The sequence below is a fragment of the Leucopleurus acutus genome (genome assembly GCF_964270905.1).
Source record: "Leucopleurus acutus genome assembly, chromosome: 19".
In the NCBI taxonomy this organism is placed as follows: Eukaryota; Metazoa; Chordata; class Mammalia; order Artiodactyla; family Delphinidae; genus Leucopleurus; species Leucopleurus acutus.
The window spans coordinates 48591694-48613473 of NC_139161.1; the positions used below are offsets into that span (position 1 = coordinate 48591694).

At 52.3% G+C, this 21780-nt stretch overlaps 1 protein-coding gene and 1 pseudogene across 2 annotated transcripts in view; one reads left to right on the forward strand and one right to left on the reverse strand.

The window, feature by feature from the left end:
- Nucleotides 1–299: 299 nt before the first annotated feature.
- RAP1GAP2 (RAP1 GTPase activating protein 2) overlaps nucleotides 300–21780 on the forward strand; it is a gene marked incomplete at both ends in the record, with an annotated part of 210207 nt that continues 188726 nt past the window's right edge. The window contains 2 exons of the mRNA XM_082861620.1: nucleotides 300–349; nucleotides 10135–10251. Coding sequence (XP_082717746.1) covers nucleotides 300–349; nucleotides 10135–10251 — 167 coding nt within the window. The remainder of the gene's footprint in view (nucleotides 350–10134; nucleotides 10252–21780) is intronic.
- Nucleotides 12625–13534, reverse strand: LOC309975128 (high mobility group protein B1-like; annotated as a pseudogene). Its single transcript has one exon. The product of its transcript is annotated as a high mobility group protein B1-like (transcript).

Below are 21780 nucleotides of genomic sequence, written 5' to 3' on the forward strand. Positions count from 1 at the left end.
CGCCGCTGGGCAGGCGGGGCGTGGGTGAAGGCAGAGAGGCGGACAGGCTGCGGTCTCGTCGCCGCGGCAAGGAGTGCGGTGACCCAGCCCCGGCCGGCTCCAGGGGCGGGGCCGGCGGCCGCCCGTGGGGGATGCGCGCTGCAGGCCGCACCGCCTGGGCTCCGGCCGAGTCGCCTCGCGCCCGCCCCGCCCGCCGGACCCGCGCCGCGGAGCGCGCCCTCGGCACTGGCCTGCGGCAGCCGGAGCCGCCTCCACCGTGAGACCCGCGGCGGATAGGGAGTTGGCGCCGGCCGGGAGGCATGACGGGTCGCCGGGCGCCGGGGGAGAAGCGCTGGCAGCTGGTGCGCTGGTGAGTGAGCACCGGCGGGCGCGGGGCCTGGTGCGGGCGCGAACCCTCGCGCCCCGCGTGCTGGGGCTGGGCCGGGCGCGGGAAGGAGCGGGGGCGCTGGCCCGAACTTTCTTCTCGTGCGGAGGCAGAGGGGCCGGGTTTAACGAGAGGCGCTGCGCTACCTGGTCATCCCCATCCGGCGTCTCCGAGCTTGGTCTTTGCGGTTCTCCAGAGCGATCGTCGCCGGTACCCTGGACCCTGTTCCTGACGTCAGGCTTTGGAGGGACCCCGGTCCTCTTTACAGACTCGTTGCGGGGTTTCCTCACTTTCCTCCCCGCGCCTTAGCTCTCTTTGTGCAGTGGGGTACCCCCTCCTACCCTCATTCCTTCTGCTGCTCGGGGTCGGCCAAGGACTGGGCCCCGCCCAAGAGGGCACAACCTACAATTCTCACCTCTCCTGTTCAAGGAGGTGCTTCAGTTCACCTACACGCGGACCGGTGGTTGTGGGCAATTGGGGGATAGGGTGTTTGAGAAGGGGGGCCTAGGAAGGGAGGGAAGAGGTCCCCGTGTAGGTGGGTGGTTGCCCCTACCCCACCGAGTCCTACCCAGGCTGGGAAATCAGAGCCTGCTGGTGTCAGGTGGCTAGACTGCAGGCCAAGAGGGTTTCAGACGCATCGCAAAGGGGTTGGGCGCATGTCCCTGTTGTCCGAACGTTCAGGGCCGTTTCAACCAGGGGCCTGACCTCTGCTTGGCGGAACTTAGAATGCAGGGCAGCCTGCTCAGCCCACTCCTGCCCTGGAAGGACTCCAAGAATGTCTGGCTGGGACCCCTCCCCATCGCAAATCATCCCACCCAAACCAGGGCCAGGAGCATCTTTGAAGTAGCATTCCGGAACACCTCTCACCAGGTACATTCTGTAGCCTGAATACAAAGAACAACAATAATATCGTTAATAATAGCAACCTGGCTTCCAGAGCACTTCCTACTGGCTCTACCATAATCAGGCTGATTCAGTTACTCTTCACAGTGATACTCAGGGGAAGGCATTAGCACCCCCCTCTTTCAGATGAGGAAACTGAGGCTCAGAGAAGGAAAGTGGTTAATCAATGTCACCCAGCAAGCAAGTGACAGAGTCAGGGTTTGAACTCAGGGCTTCCCCAGGGGCTTAACTCCTCCTCTGTTTCGCTTCATATTTCCTGAACACAGGGCCTGGCTGCCCATCCAAGTTCACCTTGTCAAAAAAACCTCAGCATGTCAGAGCAGGAGAGGGGTCAGTGGGTCAGCCTGCTCAGCCCATCCCACCTTTGTTCAAGGGTTCCAAGAATCAAAGTCCAAATAATCAAAATTATTATTTAGCAGTGGAGCTGCTCTTCAGATGAAACCTCAGTACATAAATCAGATAAAAGTAGAGTTAATCTGTTTGAAGATCTGGTGGGGAGTGGGCAGTTACTTAGTGCCCTCTCCCTGGAAAGGAGGCACCACCCTAGGACCCCAGAACTTCCCAGATCACTTTGTGCAGTTTGATTCCTTCCCTCACTTCATGGAGGAGGAAACAGGAAGAGTTTTAAAGGGGCAGAGCTTGGATTCCTGCTCTGACTCTCTCTGCCCTGATGCCTGTCTGGGCTGGATCTTGGGCTGAACCTGATGAAGCATAAATCATTATTAGTACCCTAATTAGGTTTAAAAATTTTTTATTTATTTGTTTTTTATTATTTATTTTATTTACTTATTTTGGCTGCATGGGGTCTTAGTTGCGGCACGCGGGATCTTCATGGCATGCGGGATCTTTCTTTTTTTTCTAGTCATGGCAGGTGGACTTCTTAGCTGTGGCATGCATGCAGGATCTAGTTTCCCGACCAGGGATCGAACCTGGGCCCCCTGCATTGGGAGTACGGAGTCTTACCCATTGGACCACCAGGGAAGTCCCTAGTATCCTAATATAGGTTTTAGGTCACCTTTCACTCCTGGTTAAAAAAGCCCATTGCTCTGAGAAGGTCCTGAAAATGTGACTTGAGTGATCAGACAGCACTCTTTTCTTTTTTTAAAATAAATTTATTTATCTATTTATTTATTTTTGGCTGCATTGGGTCCTCCGTTGCTGTGCGTAGGCCTTCTTTAATTGCGGTGGGCAGGGGCTACTCTTCCTTGTGGTGTGTGGGCTTCTCATTGCAGTGGCTTCTCTTGTTGTGGAACACGGGTTCTAGGCGAGCGGGCTTCAGTAGTCATGGCATGCAGGCTCAGTAGTTGTGGCACACAGGCTTAGTTGCTCCGTGGCATGTGGGATCTTCCCAGACCAGGGTTCGAACCCATGTCCCCTGCATCGGCAGGTGGATTCTTAACCACTGCACCGCCAGGGAAGCCCTGGCAGGGAGCACTCTTGAAGGCAAGACACCTTCTGAACTCCATGGCACACTCCCAACATGATCAGCCTTGGCCTCTGCTTCCAGGATTTCAGATTGAGTCGGTTTTCTCAATTCAAATTGGCTTAAGAGAAAAAGGGAATTTACTGGTTTATGTAACTGAAAACACCAAGAACTTTCCATGTTTCAGGCAAAACTGGATTCACGTGCTCAAATAATGTCACCAAATAACGCCCTACTCTCTCCTTACTCTTTCCTCTGTTCCCTTTTTATTCCGTTGTGGAAGTGAGGTGGCTCTCAGGAGCCGCAGGCAGCCCTCCAGACGAACAACCCTCCGGGAAAGACAGCTTCCCTTTCTCAGCGGTTCTATCAGAATGTCATCCCATTGGCCTGTTTTGGGTCACATGGCCATCCTTCAGCCAATCACCATGGCAAGGGGGATGGACTGCTCATATTGGCCAGGCTGGGTCATGCGCTCATCCTGGGAACTGGGGCCTGGGGTTAAGTCCACCCAAACAACAAAATTTTGAGTGGGAGAGACGGTGGTGAATACTCATTGGGCAACAAATATGTCTGATGTCTACCTACTCTTTTAGAGCAGCTCTTGCTTTGGAGGCTCCTCCTCCAAGCTCTCCATAAAGTACCAAAAACTAAATTAGAATTTGGTTGGGTTCTTCAGCTCGTTATTAGATATGTATGACTTTTTAGCTTCTGATTATTTCTGAGGGCCTGTTGCCCAGTTTATGACGGTGGGGCTTCAGATCTGGGAGAAGGAACTGACAGAGGCTAGAGGCTAAGGCTGTGTGAGTACTTGAAAAACATTTCAAAGTGCTCTGGCAACATTCTTTTTAGTGACTGTAAAGTATTCCATTCTAAGTTGAACCATAATTTCTTTGTCTAGCCTCTACTGATGACCTTTTAGGGAATTTTTTTTTTTTTTTTTTTTTTTTTTTGCCGTTGTGGCCACTCCCGTTGCAGGCTCTGGACGCGCAGGCTCAGCGGCCATGGCTCACGGGCCCAGCCGCTCCGCGGCATGTGGGATCTTCCCGGACCGGGGCACGAACCCGTGTCCCCTGCATGGGCAGGCAGACTCTCAACCACTGCGCCACCGGGGAAACCCTGTTGTTTTAATTTTTATTTCTTATATAAGTTGATTTTTTAATGTTTATTGGTCATTTGTGTTTCTATTTTTGTAAACTCCTCATTTGTTTCCTTTGTCCTTTTTTTCCATGTTGATTTGCTCATTATATATATATATTTTTTTCACATTAATCTGCAAAAGCTCTTTATCATGGAGATGTCTTTTTTATTTCTTAGTAAATTTTATATTTTAGAACAGTTTTATTTTTTTTAAGATTTTTTTTATGTGGACCATTTTTAAAGTCTTTATTGAATTTGTTACAGTATTGCTTCTGTTTTTATTTTATTTTATTTTTTTTATGTTTTGGTTTTTTGGCCATGAGGCATATGGGATCTTAGCTCCCCGACCAAGGATCGAACCCGATCCTTTGCCTGCTTTGGAAGGCGAAGTCTTAACCACTGGACTGCCAGGGAAGTCCCTAGAACAGTTTTAGATTTACAGAAAAATTGAGAAGATAGTACAAAGAGTTCCCGTATACCCCACACCCAGTTTCCCATATTATTAGCTTCTTACATTAGTATGGTACATTTGTTACAATAATGAACCAATGTTGATATATTATTTTGACTAAGTTCCATAGGTTATTTAGCTTTCTTATGTCCTTTTTCTGTTATAGGGTCCCATCCAGATACCACATTGCATTTAGTAATTAATGTAATGCTTCTTCTCGGCTGTGACAGTTTCTTGGACTTTCCTTGTTTTTGATGACTTTGAAAGTGTTAAGGAGTCCTGGTCATATTGTAGAATGTGCCTCAATTGGGATTTGTCTGATGTTTTTCTCATTATTAGATTGGGGTCATGAGTTCTGGGGGAAAAAGACCACGAGGATAGAGTGCCATTGTCATGCATCATATCAAGGATACATACTATCAACATAGCTTATCAATGTTGACGTTGACTTTGATCACCTGGCTGAGGTAGTATTTGTCAGTCTTCTCCACTGTAAAGTTGCTCCCCTCCCCCTTTCTATAGTGTATACTCTTTGGAAGGAAGTTACTCTGTGAAGCCCATGTCTAAGTAGAGTGGAGTTATGGTTCACCTCTTTGAGGACAGAGTGCTTCCATATATTGTTTGGAATTCTCCCGCACCCGAGATTTGTCTCTTTCCTCCCCATTTATTTATTCAATCACTTATTTATATCAGTATGCGCTATTAGATATTTGTTTATTTTAACAACAGCTTTATGGGAATTCACGTGCCTCACAACTTACCCAAAGTGTAAAATTCAGTGAGAATATATTCACAGGGTTGTGCAAATATCACCACAGTCAATTTTAGAACATTTTCATCATCCCCCAGAGAAATCCCATAACCTTCAGCAGTCCCTCTCCTCCATTTCCTCCCACCCCACCCTCCCCCAGCCTTAACCGCTCGTCTCCTTTCTCGCTCTCTGGATTTGTCTAGTCTGGACATCATTTCATATAAATGGAATCCTACAGTATGTGGTCCTTTGTGACTGGCTTCTTTCACTTAGCAAAATGTTTTCAAGGTTCAGGTTTCGATGCCTGCCTGACCTTCCCCAGTGTTCAACTGAAAAAATAAGTGTAACCTGTAAAGTGCCTGACCCTTCTCTCTTTTGGTGATGGGTTGCATCCTCCTGGAGGTGTCACCCACCTCCACAACTGGGGGACTCTTACTATGAGCAACTTCTACCCCTCCCCCCCTTTTCTCATTCCTTTTGAAATGTCCCTGACTATGCCCATGTCTTGATGCCTACTTTTCCAGGGATAATCTGAGAAGCTGGTCCTTGCTAAAGTGTTTTTTTTTAATTTTTAAAATTTTTGGCTGCGTTGGGTCTTGGTTGCTGTGCGTGGGCTTTCTCTAGTTGCGGCGAGCAGGGGCTACTCTTCATTGCGGTGCGTGGGCTTCTCATTGAGGTGGCTTCTCCTGTTGCAGAGCACGGGGTCTAGGCACAAGGGCTTCAGTAGTTGTGGCTCACGGGCTCTAGAGCACAGGCTCAGTAGTTGTGGCGCACGGGCTTAGTTGCTCCGCGGCATGTGGGATCTTCCCGGACCAGGGCTCGAACCCGTGTCCCCTGCATTGCCAGGTGGATTCTTAACCACTGTGCCACCAGGGAAGCCCCTTGCTCAAGTTTTAATGGCTGCTCGTGCCTTACAAGGTTGACTCTTTGCAGTATTTAATCTCCTTCTGTGTACTGTTCAATAGAATTTCAGGTACAAAACAGATTAATAGGGAAGATATTTGGGGATGGATGGTGTTCTGTTTTTCCTATGTTTAATGAAGTGCAGTGCAGCAAATACACTTACTAAGTTACCAAATTGGATTCATTAATGGAGATCATCTGTGTCAGAGCATTCTGTGGAAGAAACTGCCCAAGAACGTAGTGAGTTGATCACTGTGGCTGTTGTGATTTTTATGGAAACTGGCTCAGTCGAACAGGGTGCTGGGTGAGGGTGTGGCAGGGATTTCAGAGAAGATCAGACACAGTCTTTGCACTCTAGCAGGGAGACAGACAGGCACATAAATAACTCACGCGGGCAGAGAGCAACGTTGTGATCAAGGTTAAGCAAAGCATCCCTGGAACCTGGGAGTAACTTCGGATTCTGGCTGGGGGCGTGGGGACAGATTTTTAGAAGCAGTGTGGTTTGAGCAGTTGGGGTGGGGTAGGGCAAGACTCAGATGGAGGGAGGGCGACTGAGATCTGAGCACAGCCTGAGCAAAGGCTCCGAGGTAAGAAAAGGCAGAGCGTCTCTGGAGAAGGACAAACAGATGGGGAATGCAGGGGTCTGTATGCGTGAATGTGGGCGGGGGTGGGGGGGGCGTGTAACGGTGGGAAAGGCTGGCGGGGAGCAAAGTGGGGAAGAATTAAACCTTTCAGGTGAGCTGTTTGGAGGACAGTTGATATGTAGTGGGAAACCACTAACCTTTTTGGGCAGGGGAGGAGCTGACAAGATCTGTGTTGGGAAGTGGGGGCTGGTATGGAGGAGGAAAGGATGTGTGTGTGCACGGAGGGAACTGGATGCCAGGGGCTGAAGGTGCAGAGGAGGCCTGCCTCTGTTGCTTCCTGCATGTGTGACCTTGGACAAGTTCACTTCTGTCCCCTGAGCCTCTTTTCCTCATCTCTAAAATGGGATCCACCAGTTCTGAGGGGTTTGACGTGCAGCTTGGAGGAGAGAGTGCAGGGAGTGGGTTTGTCTGTCATCGGTGAAGCAGGTAAAGCCAGTGACTGGTGAGGACTGATGGGGATGGTGGGGAGGAAAGGAGATAATGATGACCATGTGACAGAAGCTTCCCTGGCATTATCTCATTTAATCATCTTAACAACCCTTCAGAGTGGGTGTTATTAGTACTCTCATTTTACAGATGAGGATTCAGGGACTCACAGTGGAAAAATTAGTCACCTGAAGCTGGGAAGTAGCATCCAGGTCAGGGTGTCTGCAAAGAGTGGAGGACAGTCCCTTACACCTGCCTTGGGGAAATGGGAGTCGGGGAGAGGAGGGGTGGCTATGGCAAGGAGGGGGAGCGCATATCGAGGAGCCCAAGGATGGGGAAAGGCATAGAAACTCATCCTCAGAATAGGATGGGATTAATCAGGGCAAGCTTCCTGGAGGAGACAAGTTTTGAGCCAGGTTTTATAGGACAGGAGTCATCTTGGGGCAGGAAGCAGGTCATGGAGGAAGGTCATGTCCCAAACTGAAGTCATAAAGTCAGGATCTTCCCTCCCAAACTTGTCCTTGTCCAGCTTGAATGGCACTGCAGCCAGATGCCCGCACAAACCAGGAACTCAGGAACAACTTTGTTGTCTGTCTCCCATTCACCCATGTCCAACCCATCCCCTGGACCAGTGGACACTACCTCCTTCGCTCACTTGAGTCCTCCCATTTCTCTCCATCTCCAGCACTATCCCCTGTACAAACCAACACTGTCCCACCTGGACCCCTCCAGGAACATCTAACCTGGCTACCTTGCTCTTTTTCCACCAGGATGATCTTACTGAAATGCCCATCAGATCATATCGAAGAGAGTGAAGGGAGACAGGCGGGGACCAGACGTTTTGGTTTGGGAGATCATAGGAGCAATGAAAGCCCTCTGCCCTCCAGCAACCTGCATTCTGGGAAATCTCCTCCCCCAGCAGATAGCCTGTGCCCCATCGGGCAATATCAGAGCACCTGCACAACTTTTTCTTTTCATAGCACTTTATGCAGTTTGTAATTTCATAACACGGACGCACACACACAATTAAACATTTGGAATAATGGGTAATACCTCTCCTGTATAAAAAGACACACTGTTAAAAAGTCACTCCCCCATCCCCACCATTCCCCCAGCTCTCCCTTACCCCTACCCAGGTAACTACTTTTATTAGCTTTTGTGTCTCCAGAATTTCTACATATGAAGATAAGCAAATAGGAATTCCTACTTTATTCTCTCCCCCTTTTTAATACTGCCCTTTCTGCACTTGATTTTTATTCTCTTAACAACATATCCTGGGGCTTCCCTGGTGGCACAGTGGTTAAGAATCCGCCTGCCAATGCAGGGGACATGGGTTCGAGCCCTGGTCTGGGAAGATCCCACATGCCGGGGAGCAACTAAGCCTGTGCGCCACAACTACTGAGCCTGTGCTCTAGAGCCGCGAGCCACAACTAGTGAGCTCATGTGCCACAACTACTGAAGCCCACGCACCTGGAGCCCATGCTCCGCATCAAGAGAAGCCACCGCAATGAGAAGCCCGCGCACCGCAATGAAGAGTAGCCCTTGCTTGCTGCAACTGGAGAAAGTCCGTGTGCAGCAATGAAGACCCAATGGAGCCAAAAATAAAAATAAATAATTTTTTTTTAAAAAAGTGTTTTAATTGAGGGCATTCTCTGTGTGCTATCATGCAAAGAGCTCCAGGATACATTGTTTTTTAATATAAATTTATTTTATTTTATTTATTTATTAAACAGTGCCACGGATTACCTTGTCCAACATGCTAGAATCTGTAGGTAAATTCTCTGAAGGGGGATCGCTGGATTACAGAGGAATTACATGTATAATTTAGACAGATGTTGTCAGGCTATCCAGCAGAGGGCTTGTACCAATTGACAATCTCACTGGCAGTGTATGAGAGGGCCTGTTTAAAATGATACATTGTTCATGTGATTATTTGATGGCTTCTCTCCCCACAAAACTGTAAACTCCAGGATGGCAGGATTATGTATCTTTTGCTCATTGTCGTGGGCACTCAATAAATACTGAATTAATGGACAGATTTATGATTCTACCAGGAATGGGTGGCCAGGGTGGGTGAGAGCCTTTCGTGTTCACCTTGCCCAGTTCAGCTTCCCCGATCCTTGCTCTGGGCTGATTGTCGATCCAGAGGGTGGCTGGGACCCTGTGAGTGACCCTTGAGGTTCTGGAAGATCTAATCCTGACATCTGACTCATGACCCCCATTCCAGAGCAGACTTTCTCCTGCTGTGAACTTAAGAAATCCAATGTCTCAGTCTTATAAAGGGCTTGGAGAATGGACACTTGTCTGATGCTTGAATCCCCTGCCCAGCCTCTGCTTACATACCTCTGGTGACAGGGAACTCACTCCTTCCAAGTGACTCCTTTCAACTTCAGACAACTAACTTTTTTTTTTTTTTTGGTGGTACACGGGCCTCTCACTGTTGTGGCCTCTCCCGTTGTGGAGCACAGGCTCCGGACACGCAGGCTCAGCGGCCATGGCTCACGGGCCCAGCCGCTCCGCGGCATGTGGGATCTTCCCAGACCGGGGCATGAACCTGCGTCCCCTGCATTGGCAGGCGGACTCTCAACCACTGTGCCACCAGGGAAGCCCCAGACAACTAACTTTTTAAAAATAAATTTATTTATTTAGTTTATTTATTTTTGGCTGCATTGGGTCTTCATTGCTGTGTGTGGGCTTTCTCTAGTTGCGGCGAGTGGGGGCTACTCTTTGTTGCAGAGCACGGACTCTAGGCGCGTGGGCTTCAGTAGTTGTGGCGCACGGGCTTAGTTGCTCCCTGGCTGTGGGATCTTCCTGGATCAGGGATCGAAACCGTGTCCCCTGCCTTGGCAGGCAGATTCTTAACCACTGTGCCACCAGGGAAGTCCCAGACAACTAACTTGTAAAAAGTTTTTCCATCTATTGAGTTGAAACCTGCTCCCTGTAGCTGCCTCTTCTTCAGGGAATTTTAACGGCGGCTCTCTGGAAACAGGGCTTTCTGGCAGACGAGCAGGGGGTATATTTGGGGACAGGTACCTCTCATCTATCATTTTCTAGCAAGTAGGGCCAACTCCCAAAGGATCCCTGCAGAGCCCCGCCTGCCCACCTCCTCACTCTCTCCTGTCTCGCCTGCAGGTATGTGCAGGAAGGGCGGTTCCGAATTGAGGAGAGGACACTGACAGCCTTCCAGTGGCTCTACAGCCCCCAGCAGCATCGCATCCTCAGCCGTGCCGACCTTGAGTCTCCCTCCAGGTAAGGGGACCCACTGCCCTTACTCTCATCCTTTGTCCAGGCCCCTCCAGTCGGTACTTATTATATAGCAGTCCCACACTGGTCCCTAAACTCCCAGTGGGGAACCACAGTCCTCAGTGGCAAAGAGGCCTTCCAGGGTCTTTGAAAGAGTCTGTCAGCCGGGGTGCTTGTCAAGCCTAGAATGCACTGAGTGATTTGAGGCAAATCATTTTCTTTGCTTTCTCCTCCGTAAAATGGGTATGATCATATTTTCCCTGCCTTCTATCAGGAAGATCATGAATCTCAAGTGAAACGATGCCTGGAGATCATCAACTGGTTCCTTTTATTTTATATTTTTGGCCGTACCGTGTGGCATGTGGGAATCTTAATTCCCAGACCAGGGATAGAACCTGTGCCCCCTGCAGTGGAAGCGCAGAGTCTTAACCCCTGGACTGCCAGGGAAGTCCCGCTGGTTCCTCTTTAAGAGGGAGAGTGGCTGGTATATTTGCTGGGCAGTCCCTGCTTTGACCTGGGTAGAGCCAGCCCTTCCTTTCTTGTCGCTCTCCTCCGCCATGCCAGAGAACCCAGCTGGGATCCTGAGTCCGGTGAGGGGCACCCAGCTTCCTGCTCCCAGGCTCCTTCCCGCCCACTCTTCTTCCACACTGCGGACAGACATGAGCCGTGTTAGCAGTCTCGATGGAGATATCCCCGGGAGCCCTGCTGCTGCCACACCCCTTCCCAAGGCTTCTGCTAGACCTGACCCAGGACCTTTCTTCCCACTTTCCCCATCAAAACTTCTTTGCACCAGCTTCTAAATTAGCAGGCCCCTTGAAGGCAAGAATGAACAGGTCTTTCCTCCCAGGGGTGGAAAAGAAGAATGGAAGTGATGTCATTTGGGGGTACACCATGTGCTGGCCAGCAAGAGAACAGGGACCATGCTCTTACCGCATCTCCCCAAACCGGCCCCAGGAATAAGGTTCAGAGATGACGGGAGGCTTCACCTACCCAGACATCTGCCAGGAGTCCTGTTTAGCTAAGAGCAATGCATGTGCTCTCTCTTGTCTCAATGACGATTTCTGAAGGTACAGGAAGCAGTGAGGGGACAGGTATTCTGGATCCAGTTCTGCCCAAAGAGGAAGAATTAATTGGATGATGATGTGACGTGACAGGAACCCTGGGAAAGGTGACTCAGGCCACCTGGGAACTCTTGATATTCAGGAAATGGGAGGTCAGACAAATGCCCTAAACTCTAGAGGGCAGATTTCAGATCATACAGAGAAAAGACCGAAATGGCGCTAGCGCTTGAGGCAAGAGTATCAGGAAGGGTGCGGCGATGCGATCCTGAATGTGCAGTTGTGAATGCTTGCAGGGACAGAGAAGGAGGCTGTCCTGGGAACGTGCTGGCGAAGCACAGACATGAAGGGCACGTGGTCGGAATCAGTTTCAGGCAACGTGCAAAGCCCTATTGTGAGCCAAGCACCATCTGACGTAAAGCAGCTTCTTCCTCACCTCCTTTCCTTTCGTCAAAAGCTCTCCACGACCTGACGTTATCTTATTTGCCTATTTGTTCATTGTCTGTGGCTCCCCCGGAATGTGAGGTCCATGAGGGCAGGGCCTTTTCCCTCTTCTGTATCCCGAGGTCCTAGCCCAGAGAAGGAGCTCATTGATCAGGAACCAGGTGAAGGACAAATGAACATAATGCAGGCTCACCGGTAGGAAGGCTGGAAGGGAAGCTAGCTCCAAGACTGATGTGGGCCAGCTATACCCGCCCAAGATAACAGCCGGGGAAGAAGAGGACGGTGGGACCTCCTGCCCATGCAGGTGGCTTGAGGCTAACCTTTTTTGAGCCAAAGAACAAGAATGCTCTTCAGAGTCACAGGAGCCCAGTTGAGTCCATGGCGGAGGGAAGCAATCATAAGATAGGAAGGATGGAGTTATTCATCTCATACCTGGGAAGGCTACCTCCCAGGAGGCTTGAAGAGGAAGCTGCTATAGCTCTGTGACTCAGCACTCAAAAAATTAACTATTATTCTTTTTTTTAATAAAAAAATTTTATTTACTTAGAAGCATTCAGAATGTCAACAAAACAGCTGCAACTTTTTTTCTTTTTTTTGCAATGACAGAGTGGTATTCAGTTAACAGAACAACAATTATTTCGTATAAGCTGCATCACAGACAACTGAAGATGAAAAAACTACCATCCCCGTATATAACTAATTTGTGCTGTGCACCAACAAGTACCTGCCTTAAATTTCCATGCCAATTTACAACCCCCATGCTGTACCAGGCAAGGTTAGTGGCTATTGAAAATACCACCAGGACAGGGCTATCTAAAGACACATTCGAGGGCTTCCCTGGTGGCGCAGTGGTTGAGAGTCCGCCTGCCGATGCAGGGGACATGGGTGCCCCGGTCCGGGAAGATCCCACATGCCGCGGAGCGGCTGGGCCTGTGAGCCATGGCCGCTGAGCCTGCGCATCCGGAGCCTGTGCTCCGCAACGGGAGTGGCCACAACAGTGAGAGGCCTGAGTACCGCAAAAAAAAAAAAAAAAGACACATTCGGTAGTGTGTTAACTATACAAAAAAAGACACTGTACAGTTTAAAAACAAATCTTACGCAGCCTTACATTTCAATTTTTTTCTTTAAAAGGAGTGAGTTGTGTACAGGGGGGTTAAATGCTTTATAGACAAGAAAAAAAAAACTGCGCTGGAACCGACTTATTCATCATCATCCTCTGCATCTTCCTCATCTTCCTCCTCTTCCTTTTTCTTGCTTTTTTCAGCCTTGACGACTCCCTTTTTTGCTGCATCAGGCTTCCCTTTAGCTCGGTTTGCAGCAATATCCTTTCCGTACTTTTCCTTCAGCTTAGCAGCCTTCTCCTCCTAAGGCTGCTTCTCATCTGCAGCAGTGTTTTTCCACATCTCTCCCAGTTTCTTTGCAACATCACCAATGGATAGGCCAGGATGTTCTCCTTTGAGTTTTGGACGACACTCAGAACAAAACAAGAAAAAGGCCGAAGGAGGCCTCTTGGGTGCATTGGGATCCTTGAACTTCTTTTTTGTTTTCCCTTTAGGAAGGATAGTTGTTTTCATTTCTCTTTCATAATGGGCCTTGTCCGCTTTTGCCATGTCTTCAAACTTTCTTTTCTCTTTAGCAGACGTGGTCTTCCACCTCTCTGAGCACTTCTTAGAAAACTCTGAGAAGTTGACGGAAGCATCTGGGTGCTTCCCCTTGTGCTCCTCCCGGCAAGTTTGCACACAGAACGCATATGATGACATTTTGACTCTTGGTTTCTTAGGATCTCCTTTGCCCACGCTTAATTATTTTTCCTCCTCGAGGCACAGAGTCGCCCAGTGCCCGTCTGGCTCTCACTTGCCCCGGCGCCATCTCTCTCAACTATTATTCTTATATCACAAAAGTTGTACTAACTTCTGTGTGTTTATTATGCGTCATGTTGTAAATGCTTTGCAGGCGTAAATTGATTTAATCTTCACGACAATGCTATGATCTAGGTACTGTACTCCCCATTTATCAGATGACAAAGCTGAGGCGCAGGGTAAGTGGCAGTGCCTGCAACCACTACGCGCACTGCCTCTCAGAGGATGTGGCGTGGGCCCCAAAGTGGGAGATGGCGAGGGTAATTTTTATCAGCGCAGAGGAAATAAGTTCACGAACCATAAATAAGTGAGCTTAGCATCATTCCTGGTCAGGTTTCAGAGTCTGTTATTAAAGAGATGGCTTGGGGGTACTTAGAAAAGAAAGAGATAGAGGGCCAGCAGCAGTGAGTGAATTCCCTGGGAACCCATCCTGCTCGGGGAAGCTTATTTGCTTTTCTGATTAGTCTTCTAGACTAGAAGGTAGGCTGGGGGTGGTAAAGCAGGAGACAGTGGTTCTGAGTTTCAGCAAGAAATTGTTCTTTTCTTCCCATCAAAGCCTGCAGGTGACACAGAGGAATGTGGGCTGGGGGAGGGCACAGCTAGGGAGGCTGATGAGTGGGCTGCCCTCGCTGAGTCTGCTCAGTGTGTTCATGAGGGACTTGGTGAGGAAGGATGTAGACAGCATGCGGGGGACATTGCCGATGGCAGGAACCTGGGCACCGTCCCAACGGACAAGATGGCACAGTTGGACCCGAAGTGCCCTGGAGGCTTGGAGTCCAGGTCCAAGTCTAGAAGGTACAGTTTAACAGAAATAAAGGAGAAGTCTATTTTGGCCTCCAATCTTGTCTGCACCTGGGCAGCAGGCTGAGGGGATCAGCTGTCTGAGAGGTTCCAGTTGACCAGAAGCTTGGGTATGGCCCCATGTCTTAAGAAAATGCTCGTGTCTTGGGGCTGCAAGAGCTCAGGGCAGAGTCCAGAGCTGAGGAGGAAAGTGCTATTTTGTCTCAGACTAAGAGGAATGCTCTGTCACTTCCTCACTTATTTTGTGGACAGAGATTGAGCACATCCTTCTGCTAATACCATGCTGACGTTACCCTTGAATGGCTGAGCAGGTTACGTTTTGGGGTGATGGGCTAAGCTGCTGAAGGGACTCAGAGGGTGGCTTGGCCACCCGCCTTCCTTTTTGCTTGCCACCCTACTCCAGGTCAGGCCCTGGGGTTACGATGCCTGGTCTTAAGGAAGACAAGGGTCCTGCCTCCAAGGGACACACATTCTAGTGGGAGAGACAGACTATAGACGCATAGACAAGAGGATATCTTGTGAGATGACCAGAGTACTGAACAAACTGAAACAGAGCATCAGATAAAGAGTGACCAGTGGGTGTGTGGGGAGTTTGGAAGAGGTGGATGGCCTCTCTGAGAAGGTGACATTTGAGCTGAGTTCTGAAGGACTCAGGGGGCAGACCTATGGAGAAGCTGCTGGTGAGGGGTGTTGCATAAAGGCTGGGGAGGGGCACAGGAGATGGGAAGTGAAACAGCAGTTAACAAGGCCCTATCTATGTTCCAGAAGCAGGAAGCTGTTGTGGCCAGAGCAGAGTGAGGCCATGGCCAGCAGGTGGAAAGGATGCAGATTTCCATGCAATTAAGTGGAGGGCTTTTTAACATTTAGAGCTGCCCCAATACAGCGTGGGCTGCCCCCTGAGGGACTGGGCTTCCCATCACTGAGATGTGCAAGCCATATTCAGAGGCCGCCCTCCGTGGAGGTTAGGGAGGAAGACTCAAGCGTCTCAAAGGCTCCCTAGGGCACCCTTCCTGCCTTCAACCCCTTCAAGTTCAGGAACACCCTTGGTTTGGCCAAAGCTGGGAGGATGGCTGTGCAGCGAATGAATGAAAGCTCCCGGCTGCCAAGTCGAAGGCGGGGGGTAGTGGGGGGGGGGGGACGACGACAACAGTTTCAAGGACTCTGGCAGTCCCTGAAACCTCCCACTTCCAAGTCCAGATAGCACTGAACCCCCTCTCCATCCCCACCGCACGCCGAGCTGGCGAGAGCCCCGGTGTCTTCCTCAATCCACCAGGGACCTGCAGATCTTTCCTCACCTCCGTTCCCCACCGGCCCGGGCCCCATTCTCCAGGAACTTCTGTGGGCCGGTGGGCTGTCCCCTCCTCCGCTCCCCTGGGTCCCTTGGGCGCGCCTGCCCCTCCCCGCGCCTTTGTTCCCGAGGAGCCGCCTCGGGCAGTCCCCTGGCGGCGGCGACTGGAGCATCCCGCGGGCGCCGCACCCCGGACTCTACGTATCGGCCCCCCACCGCCCCCGCGCCCTCTCCTGCCGCTCGTGCCCGCCCCTCCGTCTCCCCCCCACTTTCCGGCAGCTACGCGGCTGCGGCGCGGGGCGAATCGGGTGGGCACTGCCGGAACCGGGGCGCAGACCCAGGCGGCGGCGTCGTGCAGGGCGGCAGGAGGGCCCCGCCTCGGCCAGGCGCGGGCTTTCCCGCGGCGAGCGCGGCTCCGGCGGCTGGGGCGCGACTGCCAGGTGTGCGCGTGGCGGCGACGGCGACGGCGACGGCGGCGGCGGGCAGGGGGAGCCGCTTTGTGCCCGGCGAGCCGCGGCCGGGGTGCGCGCGTGCGCGCCGCGGTGACGGTGCGCGCGGCGGGGCGGGCGGCCAGGGCAGCCCGTCGCCGAGGAGGAGGGGGCTCGCCGCCGGATGGAGAAGGGGGACGCCGCCGCCGCGGGCACACGGGCCGAGAGAGCTGCCGCGACAGACTGTTGCCATTCCGTCCACGTCGAGGAGTGAGCCCCGGGCGCCGGCTTCACAGAAGGTCAGCGGATTCGGGGCTGGGTGGTAATCCCGTAGTCAGCAGGGATCAGGACGCGAGTCCGGGGTGGGACTGAACCCAGGGTGGAATTGGGGTGTATGTTGTGAGTGCAAATGCAGGTGTTTGCAAAGAGAAATCAGCTCGTGTGGACGCGTGTGAGCCCTGCGCTGCGATTCCACGGAACAGTTCAGCGGAGTGGGTTGTTGGGGAGGTGGGGTGACTGTCCTCAGACACCCCTACGGGTGGGTCATGGCGCACACACATCCTGTATGGAGTGTGTAGCTGACCGAGGTGGAGCTCAGAGGTGGGGTGTTTACAGGTGGTGGCGAGAGGAAGAAGCCAGGACCCCCAGGAGGACCCTGTAGCTAGGCTGGGTTGGTTTGTTTTTTTCCGAAAGGACATAAACCCCACCCCATGCCCACTCCAACCTGTGCCTGTTGCAGGGAGGGGAGAGGATGGTGGGGTGCTGTGTGAGAAGCCTTTGTGGACCTTTGGGGCCGGGCCAGGATCAGCCTGATGCTCGTTTCTGGAGGCCCTGGGTGGATGAGCGTGGGGTGCCTGCCTTGGGTGGGGGTCCAGGGCATGCTGGGTGTCCTGACCCGGAGCTGGTTCAGGGGCTCGTCCTTCTTTCTCCTCGTCTGTTTTCTATAGCTCCTCTACAGCCTTCTTAAGAAACCAAAGGGCATTTATATGCAAGTGGGGTTTGGGCTCTGAAGGCGGGGATCTGCCTCTGCTGAGTGGCCCCCATTGGAGCAGCCTCCATAGGGAATAATAGGGTTGTCCTGGGCTGGGCGCCAGGGCCCTCTGGTTCTTTTCACGCTTTGTGACCCTGGGGCTGTCCCTTAAGCCCCACGCGCCTCAGTTTCCCATGGAGAGGGGAGAAGGCACCGCCCCACTCCGTTCTTCCTGCTGCAGAGTGAGGAGTAAACAGAGAGCTCACAGCTGCCTGGGGCTGGGAGGCTGGGAGTGACTCAGGGCATGTGAGGTCCCCAGCAGTGTTTTCCCCCTGGAAAGTCCCAGCATGTCTTTGAGACCTGGGCAGGAGTTGGGGGAAGCTCTGCCCTCACCTCCAAGCGAGTGTGTTGGATTTTCTAAGTGTGGGGCAGGGTGGGTATCTTCTAGACCTGGATGCTCAGGCTTCCAGAAACTACCTCAGGTTCCTCCTCCTTTCTAGGATGTTGAGGAATGGAGGGCGGGGGGCAGGGTGTGGGGAGGATTGGATGGGATGGGGGACTTAGAGTCACCAAATTTCTGGGCAGAGGCGGATACTAAAGTTGAGTAGGACCAGGGCACAGCTAGCTGGGAACCCCGCTCAGCCCGCTCAGCCCAGGCTGTTAGGCGATTTATCGGGAGGTGGCCTCAGTTCCAGAGAAGATGACCTTGCTGCTGCAGGCATCCCGTCCCCACGCCGACCATGATCCTGTCTGGATCAAGTGTGGCTGAGCCACTGTGGTTCAGAATGACTTGAACCTCGAGGGAAGGGGACCCCAGCACGGATGGTGGTGGCAGCAGCGGAGCAGACCTGGGTTGAATCGCAGCTCCACCACTGTCTGTGTTTCCACCTGTGTTTCCCCAGAGCAGAACCCGAGGATGCATTCTTTTTAATCTGACTACCGCTCTGTCTTGGGAGGTCTCCTGAGAAGCCTTAAGGGATGCGTTTCAGAACTGCCCGGCTGGGGAGAGAAACAGGGACGTGTTCATCCGTCAGCTCTGTTCCGTCCGTGGACATTAACTCCCACATGCTTCCAGGCCTTACGTGTGAGGCCCCAGGGGGTTCGTGTGGGCACCCTGCACTGCGGCTTCAAAGACGGTCCCGCTGGGTCCTCGAAGAAGCATTGCCATGTGGCTGCTCTCAAAGCCCGCAGGGAACCGGTCATTGCAGAAGTCGCTGGAGTAGGAAGTGGGACCGAGAGTGTCTGAAGTACGCCCTGGGGTGACCGACACTGCGTGACCTTGGGCAAATTTCCTATGTTCTCTGAGCCTCCGTTTCCTTATCTGGGGGTTATGGGTATTAAATAAAATACTATCAAGTTTTTGAACATGGTGATGGGTCCATAGCGAGAGCTCTGTGAATGGAAGATTTCTGTATATTTGGGAAGACAGCACCTTCTGGGTGGCCCAGATATTCATTCACTTAAGTGGAGGAGGGGGCTGGATTAGGTGACCTCCTCTTAGTCAGAGACTCTTGGGCTCAGGGGCCGGACACCTGACCTGGTCATTTCCTCCTGGAGCTGCGGCCCAGTCTCCCAGAACCCCTGAACGGCTCTGCTTCGCATTCTGTGGATTGGAGACAACAATGCCAGCTGCTCATATGTGCCTTTCCCTGGGCTGTGTCCCCTGGAGCACATGGGAGCCTGGAGGGTGGGCAGAGGGGCGAGGGGAACAGGCAGCTCGGAAGCAGGTGTTTAAAGGACGGGTGGCGAGAGGGCAGATGCTGGCGTTTGGAGCTGCCAGATGGTCATGGGCACTGGTCTGGGCCACAGTCAGTGGGGAGGACGGGGCACAGGGGTGGGGAAGGGCGAGAGAGAATGAACAGGAAGGGAGGGGAGAGCAGGTTGGCAGAGAGTGGCCCAGAATGATGGCAGAACTGGGGTTGTGGAGTGAGTCGAGGATTGGGGGGTGTCTGGAGTGGCAGGGACAGGCTGGGCCGGTGGGAGAGCGACGAGGTGGTGTGAGGGAAGGGACAACTCTGGTTGAGGATTAGTTGGGGGGGCCCTAGGGCATAAGCCGGGGCAGGTATCCTACTTCAGGGTACAGTACCTGTAAGCTCCCTCCTCTTCCTTTTTCCAGTGCATCTACCTGCTCCTCCTGGGCCACCACCCGCGTTGGCAGGTGAGGTGCTGTCGGCAAATACTTGGGTCCTGTTGTGAGCGGTGATTGGAGAAGGCGAGGACGTACCTCTGCCAAGACCCGTTGCCATGGTACCACGGTGACCCTTGTCTTCCTATCCTCTCCCATCTCTGGGCAACGTGGCCCTCCCCAGAGGGAGGTCGTACATGGGGGAAGGTGTCCAGCTGCCTCTTGCTTATGCAGGGGCAGCTCAGGCTGGCAATACAAAGGTCATGGTGTCCATCCTTCTGCCTTCAGGCAAGGTCACACCTAGCCTAGGCTGGGCGGTTGCAACAGCTACTGTCTTCATTTACAGTCATTTAAAGACTCCTCTGACCTCTGTAATTTGGGACTCCTTTTGTTTTTAATAAGTTTAGTAAAAGAAAAAGGAGGGGCAATCAGTAATGCCAGCCTACCCATCTCCTCCCTTTTTATTTTATTTTATTTTATTTGGCCGTGCTGCGGCATGCAGGATCTTAGTTCCCTGACCAGGGATTGAACCCGTGCCCCCTGCAGTGGAAGCGCAGAGCCCTAACCACTGGACCACGAGGGAAGTCCCTCCTCCCCCTTTTTTTTAAGAGCCAGATGACACTCTCTTCTTGCCCACACCTTTTTCAATGCTTTGGTGCTTCTCTAGTGAGAAGTTCTGGATCATGTTTGATCTCAGTCTGCCGTGCTACACTTTCTTTTTGTTGTTGTCATTGTTTTTTGTTTTTTTTTTTTTTTACTGTGTTTGCCACCACGCTTTAGGCCTTATAGATAAGTTAGAAAGAGATTCCACTCTATCTTCTCAAAATGCCAAGTGGCCATTGGGGCTCCCAAGGCAGGTGGGACACCAAGGCAAGGATTGTGCTCTGGGGAGCCTGGCCTGAGACCTGGTTTGGGTTCTGAACTTGCTCCTGATCTCTGGGCTGGCTGGTGTTCCACCCCCTTCCCTAGTTCAGATCCAGGGCTGTCAGCCTCCTTCCTGGGCCATGCTGGGTGCGCTAGCGGGGCCCTACCAAGGCTGGGTGGCATCAGGTATGGGCACCTGGGGGACCCTGCCAATTAGATGACTGGTAGAGAGTAAGAGCTGGGGGGAGTGACAGGCAGACAGGCATAGTGAGGCACACCTGTGCGCGTGTGCGCATCTGTACACGTGGGTCCCTGGAGGGCGTGTTGCTGGATCACTGTGTCTGCACATGTCTGTGTGGTTACCTGTGGTCCTCTGAGCATGTCTCTGTGTGCACTGTGGTGTGCCCCGGCTTATTCGTTTTCTTTTCTCTGGGTGTGTGAGTTGGCCGTGACCTGGCGCTCTCCAGGGTCCTTGAGGGTGTGCAGGTCTGATGGCTGGTGACATTTTACCCAGCAGGATTTCCTGGCCCCCTGAGGCCCCTAAGTCTTCTGCCCTGCCCAGCTCTGCCCTCTTTCTGGGATTCCTGTCCCTGTCCCTCCCTCTGACTTGAGGAAATTGCTTCTCTCCCACTGGCTGTGTGGGTGCCCACTGCTGTTCAGGTGGGGCCTGGGGAGAGACAACCAGTCCGATCTCCAGCCCCATCCTTCGAGCTCTGAGCTGAGGGTGATGGGTGGGTGAGCCCTGGGTGGAGGAGATGAGTCAGGATGGCTGCAGCGGGTGACAGAAGCATCTTCAGGGAGGTGTGTGCACCCCCATCCACTTCAGCCATCCTCAGAGGCTTGGGCACCAGTGCAGCGGTGGGCAGGCTCCCCCACCTCCACTGTCCATATTCTCTTCCCTCGTAGCCATGCCTGGCAGTTTCTGATGGGGAGCAGAATGGTCTCTGAGGCTCCAGGCATCCCGCTGGCAGCCTTGGCCTCAGCCTAATCATTTAAATTTATGGAGCTCTTCCTGTGCCAGGCCCTGAACTCACAAGATACATGTATTAGCTCCTTGGCTCCTCAGAACAATCCTATGAGGTGGGTTATGAAAGCATCCCCATCTTATGAGGAAGTGGAGGCTCAGAGAGGCTGAGTCACGTCCACAAGGTCACACAGCTAGTAAGTAGTGGAGCCAGGACATGAATCTGGGTCTATTCTTGACACTTGTTGCCGTGCCCTCCACTCTTCACAAAGCTGCATCCGTCTCATCCTTACGGCCTCTCCTTCAGAGAGGCCGATTCAGATCACCCCCTCTAAACAGAGCTCCCCACCCACCCCCACTCCCCTTTGGATCACATCACCCTATCGTAAATACCTGTTGTAAAGTTATCCCTCTCTTGTCCTCCACCTCTCCACCCCTCGTCCCCCCAGGGATTTGTCTGTCTTGTTCGCTGAAATACCCTCAGCACTATCAGAGAGCCTGGAACAAAGTAGGGATGTGATAACCATTCGATGAATGGATGAATGATTGAACACGTGAAGGTATGTCTGACTCCAGACCTAAGCTCGGTACCCCTTCTCTACATTGTCTTTCCCAGCAGGGACCACTGCAGGGTGGCTGGGAACACAGCTCTGGAGTCAGTTCGCTTGGTTCACTGTTCTGGTTATCTGATGCTGCATAATAAACCGTCCAGAAGCTTATGGCCTGAAACAACA